The 9,374-nt window shown below is 33.5% G+C and overlaps 1 protein-coding gene across 1 annotated transcript; it reads right to left on the bottom strand.

The window, feature by feature from the left end:
• Positions 1-4,204: 4,204 nt before the first annotated feature.
• On the bottom strand, positions 4,205-5,629 carry LOC129949800 (craniofacial development protein 1). Its single transcript, XM_056061449.1, has 2 exons — positions 4,624-5,629; positions 4,205-4,572 (listed from the first exon to the last, which is right to left on the bottom strand). The coding sequence occupies exons 1-2, from the start codon at positions 5,442-5,444 to the stop codon at positions 4,479-4,481; spliced, it is 915 nt and encodes a 304-aa protein (XP_055917424.1). The 5' UTR covers positions 5,445-5,629; the 3' UTR covers positions 4,205-4,478.
• Positions 5,630-9,374: the final 3,745 nt, after the last annotated feature.

The raw sequence follows: 9,374 nt of genomic DNA on the forward strand, positions 1-9,374 counted from the left end.
TTGCGTCAATGCGTTGATGTGGTAACGCTTGTCGCAGTGCGCACTGCGGTGAACATCTTTCTTTTTCATGCGATACGAGGACTCCAGCTCGTTTCTTTTTTCCTCTTGCGCAGCAGTTATTCGAGCCCCTAACTATTAACTATTTAATAAGATGTCGACAAGAATCGATTTAATCTAAATATAAATAAATGTCGGTCAGTTACGGTTTTACCGAATTGTGTAAGACCCTCACTTCATTAATACTTTATCCCTAACATTCCTGATTTTCCTTTTAACCTCATTTTTGCTATAATTTGCTTGGTTTCGTTACGTATCTTGAATAAATGACGAATATTTTACCTTTGAAGCTTTGAGCTAACTAGACCTCAAATAAACAAATAAAAGATAAATGTTTTAATTTTAAAAAACTTCCTCAAATCATTCAAATAAAAAAAAAAAAAAATTGTGTAGCGCAACAGCCCGTTGGAACTAGGGCCTAGTGACTTTCAACTTTCAACCATTCCTGTGTGCAAGTATGGTTGTCAGGGATGGAGGGGACCTTCAGTTTTAAGCCGCATCCGAACGGCTAATTTGAGAAAGCACTTTTCGTGACAGGACTTACTCATGAAGAATTTTTCGATTCCTCGCAAGAGGTAGAACCCGTGAAAAAAAAACTTTTTTTTTATGTTTTTTTTTTGGATTTCATTTCAAATGAACCGTTCTATATGAACGTAGCTCATAGTGTAGCCCTTATAGAAACCCCACTTTTTCAATTTTTAGTCCATAAAGCTGATAACTTAATTAATTCTGAAAACTAACATTTAGAAAAAAGGTATGAATTTATTTTTAAAAGTGATGTTTTAATTTTTCAAGTTTAAAGCTTTATTTTAAAATTTAAATAAGGAATGCTGGGGGCTATAGTAATTTTTTCCCAGAGACACAGTTTGGAAACCCTAATAATTTCTTACTGTTCCTTGCCAATTTGGGCTACTGAAACGAGAGCTAAGAAAATCTTGTGTCCGAAATCAAAAAACTCTATGAAATACTTCAAAAACCTGAAATATTCTTATTCTGCGATTTGAAAGTTCTACTCGAAGATTCGTTCCACAGAAATTACTTCTATTTTACAAACAATTTCCTTTTATCGTCCCTAAAAAAACATACCAATATGGATAAAACTGAATTTCAGAACTACAAATTTAATTGTTCAATGGATTTAAAATTCGTTTTGAGTGAAAGTGAAATGTGGAACCTATTTAGCTGTGAATAAGAAATAAATTTTGAATTTCATACTCTACGATAATGTGGAAACCATCTAAGCTTTAGAAATTAGAATTTAAAATTAATATTTTTCTTCATTTAATGACAAAATGTCGGTTATTAAATGACAGTTGTGAAATTGGGCAGGTTCAGGCGACATAAGGGACTTGAAAGTAAGGCAAGATTCTAGTATCTGATTGGCCAGCTGCCAAAAAATTGCCTTCCAATTAAGACAACTTTATTGGAAAGTTGACTGGAAAGTTAGTTTCGAGTTTTAAGTACATATATGACAGTTGCAAGACTAATTAGTTGACTTGGTCTAAATTTACGTTCAAAGAACGCAGTTGACTGCAAATGAAGTTCTTTATGTTCTTTGAACCTGCCCATTGTTTTCTAATTACTTGTCAGTTTTCTTTATTTACTTCAGAGCAAGTATTTTCATCATTCCAATACCCATGAAAGGAGATTTTTTGAACTGCGCCAACTAAATAGGCATCACAGTCTCCTGAACATCGCATACAAGATCCTTTCTGCTGTATTATGTGAACGTCTGAAGCCGTTAGTCGAGAAACTAGGAAAGGTCCATATCAGTGTAGCTTCAGACCAGGAAAGTCCACCATTGACTAAATATTCACATTACGGTAGATCTTATAAAAAACTCAGGAACTTCAAAACGATACCCACCATCTCATATGGTAGAGGTTTACAGAGAACTATCTAGTTTTGGCATCCATGTCAAACTTGTCTGTTTGTGCAGAATAACGATTAAGAATTCGCGAATCTCACCAACGACGCTTTTAAGTTAAAAAAGATCTTAGGCAACGCGATGCACAGTCATGCGACTTCTTTAACATAGTTCTGGAGGGAATTGTTCAAAACTCAACCATCAATGCTGAAGGCGTCCATCCAATTTGGACTTAGAAGGCAATTGAGTAGTAAAGTCCTCTCTCGATCATCTAAAGTCACCATCTCATTTATGGCGCAGAGGCTATTTTAAAGAAAAATGAGAGCTTCTTAGGATACTTCGATAAAAAATTCTTCCGGTGATTTGCATAGATGAAGTGTGCAAAAAGATACAAAGACGAACTGTACGGGGTGTACAGCGACACTGACATGGTTAAAAGAATAAAATCCAACGACTTAGATCTTAAATGAAATTATGTACTCATTAAGAAATGAGAATTATTAAGCAGTGTGTAACTATGAGTTACTTTTAAAAGTATCTTATGAATGGATATTTTTTTAGGAACAATAAGAGGACTGAACGAAGTGACCAATAATCAGCCTTATCATGAATTCCATCGTAATCTTGAATTTTAACGAATTCCGAAAAATTGTATCATGAAATCCGATCGTAATGCAAAATTGCACGAAATTTTTCAAAAATTTCGTAAAAATTTCCGTTTACGATGGAATTCTGATAGAGCTGAATGATGATTTCGTTTATAGGAACGATGTTAACCAATAATAAATATTTTAATTTTCAAAAACAATTTAAGAAAATTTACTTGGAACAAAATTATAAGCCAAAGCATAAATAATTTAAAATATCAGACAATCTGAAAGCAATTTTCAACACCCCCTCTCGCTCCAGATGGATTTGATTGGTCATCTGTTCGATTTCCCAACAAGTTTGAAAATTTAAGGAAAACTTCTTTGGGAAGTGGCTTCGTCAAAATGTCAGCTTTCATTTTAATTCAAAAGGTCAGCTCTCATTTTATTTGATGGACAGTATTTTAATTGAATGATCTTCTTCTCTCGTTGATCTCTTAAAAGATGATGGCAAATATCAATATGTTTGGTTTTAGCTCCACATTTGTCAGATGCAATTGCAGGCTGATTAATATTAGCCTGCGTTTCTCTCAAGAGTCTTTGTAGCCAAATTAGTTCTCGCCTTGCATATGATTCCTCTACAGACTCCACTTTGGTTAATGCCATAGCAACTGAGGTCTGTTTTCGACTTGACCAAGCTATGGCATTTCCTGCGAATTGGATTACATATCCACTAGTCGATTTTCCTTCTTTTGAATAACCAGCCCAGTCGGCATCCACATAGCAAATCAAAACCATTTCTTTATTAGATTGGCGCTATTAAGATTTATCAACAGAAGTCGCGAGATATCGCACAACTCTTTTTACAGCTTTCTAGTCATTTTCAGTTGAAGCTTCTTCTCGTCTGCTCATAAGATTAACCGTTAAGGATACATCTGGTCTTGAAACGTGAGTAATATAGAGTAATGGCCCAATAGCTTGAAGATATAAGGTACTATTTGGTAACTTCAGACTTGTTTCTTCGCTTGGCCTTAAGAAACATGTTTCGTTTGGCGTTAAAATTCGTTTTGAATCTTCTAGTTACTGACTTTTATACTTTTGGATTAGTTTTTTATGAGCCATCTTCTTCAGGCTTGATCTATATATGTACCTATATAATGTTTTGCCTCTCAATTATCTACGGTCTAAAGCATATTTTCAACAGCTACATTTTTATATCGATCATTGTTTGCATTGTCACCCTAAAAATCATTAACCAATTCATGAACACTTTCTGAGCACACTAGAGCATCCTGGGCAGCAGCTTCACGTTTTTCCGCTTTGTTTTTTCAATAAAATCAGTAAAGGAAATCGGTATTTCTCCAAAGAATATTCCGTTTAGTTTTTGACATTTTGTTCGATACGACGCGACGCCAAGCGCTTAGCTTTTCCTTCCATTTAGCTGCATCTACTTTTGTGTTTCCTATAACTTCTCTTAGTTCAAAGAAAGAATCAAGGAAGGGTTTTTCATTCTTTAAACAGGTTTTATAAATCGAATAAGCAAATGGCCCTAAAGCTTGCAAAAATCTTAATTCACCAACATAGCCAACAAAACTAGAAATCCGTTCGAGTTTTGAAAAGTCAGACCACTAAAAACCATTCGAAAATTGTATTGATGTCTTCGAATAAATAAACCTACAAAAGACATACCATATCTTGGAGACGACATTTAATTTTATTTGTAACTAAACAAATATTTCCTGCAATATTTTGTTTACAATAATTACGGTTAGGTACATACATATCGCCTTATTTTATCATCAGTAAATTCTTTTTTTTTTTTGAAAAAACAAAACATGGCAGCAAATAATTACAAGTTGCATACATTACATTTATGTAGCTTTTGTATAATGTCTATTGTTTGATAGTTTTATGTGTGATAGTAGTTGTTTCCAGCTCTGCAAGGCATTCTCGAGCATTTGGATATTTTACATGGGTTTTCTTCTGGACGCCCTCAAACTCTTTTCTATTTCAAACTGCCGCAAATCGGTACGTTCTAAAAAGTCTTGTCTTTGTAAGTAACTGCAATAAAACAATTAAATTAAAGGACGATAACAGATTTTTAAAACTTACCCATCTTTTCCTTTATTAAAAGTCTGTAGGTCTTCATCAATTCCTTCTGTTGTCTTAAAACTATCCCAGTCAAGTTTGCTCTTCTCCAGCACACTTATCTTCTTCTTCTTATCTAGTTGTCCTAAAATCGAACCTATTCCACCTCCTGCGGGTCGCTTAACAGATCCACGAGGTCCTTCCAACGACGACGCTGGAAGTTTCCTCGAGGAGCCATTCGATTTAATACTATCTGCACTAACAGTCTTCTCTACGACGACCTCCTCACCGGCGAAGTCAAAAAGCTGTTTGATGACAACTTTTTCTGGTTCCTTAGGAGCAATCGGAGTGTCTTGCTTTTCAACTGTAGGTCTGGTGGACGCTTCTTTTTTACTTGAAGCTGAAGCTGCTGGTTTGTTTGTTCTACTTGGGGTGGTGGTTGTTGGAATGTCACTTAAGAAGTCCGCCCATAGGGCTTCTTTCCTACTCGAATCCTCTTCGTCCGAATCGAGTTCGTCCTTTTCTATCGACGTCTTGGAGGTTGTTTCTGATCGATTGCGTGTCGTGACAATGCGCTCCTCCTCTTTGTTTTCCTTTTCCTTAACAACTGATTCTTTGTTTGTCTTTTTTACTTTCGTCGACGGCGTCTGTTTGCTTCGATCTTTCTTTTTTGGATTTGATTTGGGTTTTTTACTAGCAGGTACATCTTCGTTCTCAGAAATTGGATCATCTGAATCCTCCTCACTTGGTGCGTCGTCCTCGCCGGAATTGTTTGCCTTGTCTGGGCAGAAATCTTCATCACTTTCATCACTGTCCGAGGCGTAGTCGTGTTCTTCTTTGTTCATGTTTTTAGATTAGTTTATTTTTTCAACTAATAATTGAAAACCTTTAACTCAAAAAATACTGAAACTAGTATTACAAAGAATTTGAATTTTCTTAGTAAAATAAAAATGGATTTTTCCAAAGAATATGCCGGGCCGGGTGGAAGGATGGATTCGAGGAAATAAAAAAGTGGTAGTGCAAGGTGCTTTTGTATGCGAATTGGCAGCTGTCAACGGTTTTTATATCAAAAATCTAGTACTTAAGCATAAGCCGCGTTCGGATGCTTGTTCAATTTAAAAACAAAAATGTTCTAACTGAAGTTTCAATTTTAGATGAAAATTGATTGGCATAAAATCAAATGTGAAATTTATTTGTGAAAAATATTGCCTTTAAACGGAATATCTAAAAAAAATTACCACGTAGATAAAACAAAAGCTTCCAGAATCGATCTTTTTGCAGAAAATATGAGAAGTTTAAAACTCGACGACTTGTATTTTCAAAATATTTGCAGGTAGTAACAAAGTGATGAACTAAAATGAAGGATAATTTATTTCGTGGTTGACAATCGGCAGTGTTGTCATTTTACAAATGTCAGACTTAGTTGTTATTTGAAGTATTATAGTATGAAGGGGCGACTTTCCATTACCGCAGCATGAATTTCCTTATGATTTTTTTTTTTACAATTAGGTAGGAATCTCAATAGAACAAGTTTAAAATATACAAAAGAGGAAACACCGTAAAGTCATACTACAAATATTTTCTTTTCGGACTTAACCCTATTTTTTTTTTGTATTTAATTTTTTTGAGTCTAAAACAAGTTTTTTTTTTTGAATTGATAGTACGGCGTACTAACAACTAGGTATGTAAGGGTGGCACGCTGCATTCCTTGCAACCCTCCTTGGATTACTACAGGATGTAGAGTGGGTGCGAGTTTCAGTATATGCAAAGTACTTTTTGCATTTGAGCACTAAAATCAAAGAACACTGAACAAAAAACAGAGAAGAAATGTTAAATCAACCATTTTTGCGTGTTTTGAATGTGAAAGGTGAACTTTGAGAATTAATTTAAAATAGAAATAAATGTTTCCTCGCTCTAAAATTTCTATAATTATTATTAGTTATTTGCACATATCTATCAAATAAAAAAAACCTCATGTCGAAATTCGTGCTGCAGTGATGGAAAGTTGAGCCTTAGTACGTGAATGTTTGCCATGTACGATAATAGATTGCCTAACAATCAATCACAGCTTTAAATTATTAAAACTTACTACAAAAGTGGTTATTCAAACGTGAATACTGATCACGTTGGTTGAAGGAGTCGTAATCGGTCGTCTATGCAAGCAGTCATTAAAATGTGAAGACATATCAAAAAAATGTAGCGTTATAGCTGTCAGAATCGCACTCCTTAGTGGAAAATATGTGCAAATCTTGCTGATGATACATGAGACATAATAGCCTTTTTCTGGCCCATATTGGGTTCTAAAAGTCTAACTAGATTCAACTTCAAAACATGCAAAAGTGAAAAATTCTTTTGGCTTTGGGCCTTATCAATAAAAAACCGCTAAACACGCGTTTAGGTATTGTTGAGTTCAACTTTAACAGAGAATCAATTTGCGTGTATACTAATAACCAAAAAATTAAAATTAAATTGTACAATATTTAAATTAAAATTATTGATAGTTCGAAATAGTAAATGTTTTCAAATTTTTGATAGAAAAAATGAAAACAAAACAAATGTTTGAGTAACAATTATTTATTAATGACTTTTTAAAAAGGGTACATACGTTGGTTCATGTTTTAAAACTAAACTTAACTTAACCGATTCTACTTAACATGCTACAAAGAAAATAGTACTTATATTCTTATCACAACTTAAAATAAATACTACAGTTTGTTATAATAAAATATAAATGACTCTCGGAATGATTCAGTTATATTTTAGAGGCAATCTATCTGTCAATCAAATTCCAGTGAAGGAAATGAAGTTAAATTCATTTAAAAGCACAATTCTCGTCCATTGGCAGATAAAATATCCATACAATTCAGGTTCTGGTGGATTTTATGGGGATGGTATGTTTTCTTTGCAATACAAAAAATATTTTAAAAACAATTGCAAATCATATCGAGAAAATATTCTACTTGTCATCATAATCATCAAGGCATATTGCATCGCAATCAAATTCTGCGATATCTTCGACAAAATCTTTAGTGAAAATTTCAGCAATTTCATATCGATCTCAGAGGGTTCCTTAGGAGGTTTTCCGACACCAGTCTCAATATGAGATGGATTAAATTGACTTTAATTGGTCCGCGCTTCCTGCTTGTAGCGGCTCCATCGGTCCCTTACTTGTTTCAGCGTCAATTCAAAGCGACTTGCCTGAAACGTTGTAGCAATATTTTGCCAGGCTATAGCTTTGGCTTTTAATAACTTGCCATCATTTAACTTAGAGTCTATAACATGCGCAAGTGGTTTAGCTGCTTCGACCAGTAGCTCCTTCATTGCCATCGTCCAATCAGCGATCAGCTCCGTTTTAAATTTTGTTTTTCAACCATTTCTAAAATGATTGATATTTATTAGAACAAAATCACAAATATATATTAAAACAAGTATTGTTCGACTTACTTTTTTTATAAAATATAGCCACAAAGAATCAGCAGACAACAATCACAATAAATCTCAACTATTTTGACCTGAAAAGTATTTGTTCCGTGTACTGTCAAAATGATAGTGCAAACCATGGACTTCAATTTAACTGTCCGTTTATAGTTGTGTTTCCCCTCAATCAAATTTAACTATTAAACTGTTTATTGGTATGGCAAAATATTTAAAACACAGTTAAATATTTAAGTTAGCTTTAATTTTGATTATTGGCCCTACCCTTTATCTACACTGAACATTTCTATCTCTCATCTCTATAAACCAAAAGTGAGAAGAAAATGGCCTTAATGTTAACTTTTCAAAAACACCAATACATACAAATAAAGTTGAAGCAATTGAGTGATTGATGTCTTTCAGATCAAAGATTTTTGTTAAACGCGCCTTTTTTACAATTTTAAAGTAGGTAGTAAACACAATCTTCGTACAAATTTTACACTTTTTATATACTTTTTCAATGTAGTTAAGCCATAAGTAGACTGAAAAGCTATACAACTTTAAATATTCTTTATTATGTGTTCCCTGATCAACAACGTTTTGGTGATATGAATTGGGTACCAAGTTCATGTGATTTGACACTGTAAGGTTTTATTTGGGGCTTCGTGAAAGACTGATTTTATGTAAATGATACCAAAACTCTACACTCACTTAAATTCTGCAAAATTCAAGTTATAACTGAATACAATTTAAAATGTGCGTCAAAAGTATATTATTATTTTCCTGGATTTTTTCAAGATAAATTCACACATTCATGTCTGTATATCCTCTATAACTTCTCATCTTGTATATACAAGTGTTAAATCGCAACAACTCGGTAGCCAATGGTGATCACCTATTAGCGAAATATTATGGTCATAAATAAACTATTCATGCAACAAAACAGAGTGAATGAAAATATTTCACCATTCTTGTAGTAAATTTTTAAAATTTTATTGTAATAATGAAGTGTTTATCGTTCTATTTTAGCTATGTCTTATGTCAAAATATGACAGTTTCATAAGAGAAAGCTACTTAATAAAAAACTAGAAAAAAAAATCCTAAAAATTGAATGATTGTAAAGAAATTGAGTCAATTTATTTCAATTTTTACAAACTCAAAATGTCCGAGCCCTAATTTTTGCTAAAACAAAATAAGTTATGTTATATGCCTTTAAAACAACTATTTTCGTTTTTGATAATGTAAACGAACACACCCAATGCGAATTTGCACACAATACGAGTCTCGTTGCCTCTACTACAACTTCTGTCACCATCGAAATGTCAAAAAATTAAAAGAAAACAACCTTCTTACCAACCTAC

Source organism: Eupeodes corollae, chromosome 3 (genome assembly GCF_945859685.1).
Source record: "Eupeodes corollae chromosome 3, idEupCoro1.1, whole genome shotgun sequence".
Taxonomy (NCBI): domain Eukaryota; kingdom Metazoa; phylum Arthropoda; class Insecta; order Diptera; family Syrphidae; genus Eupeodes; species Eupeodes corollae.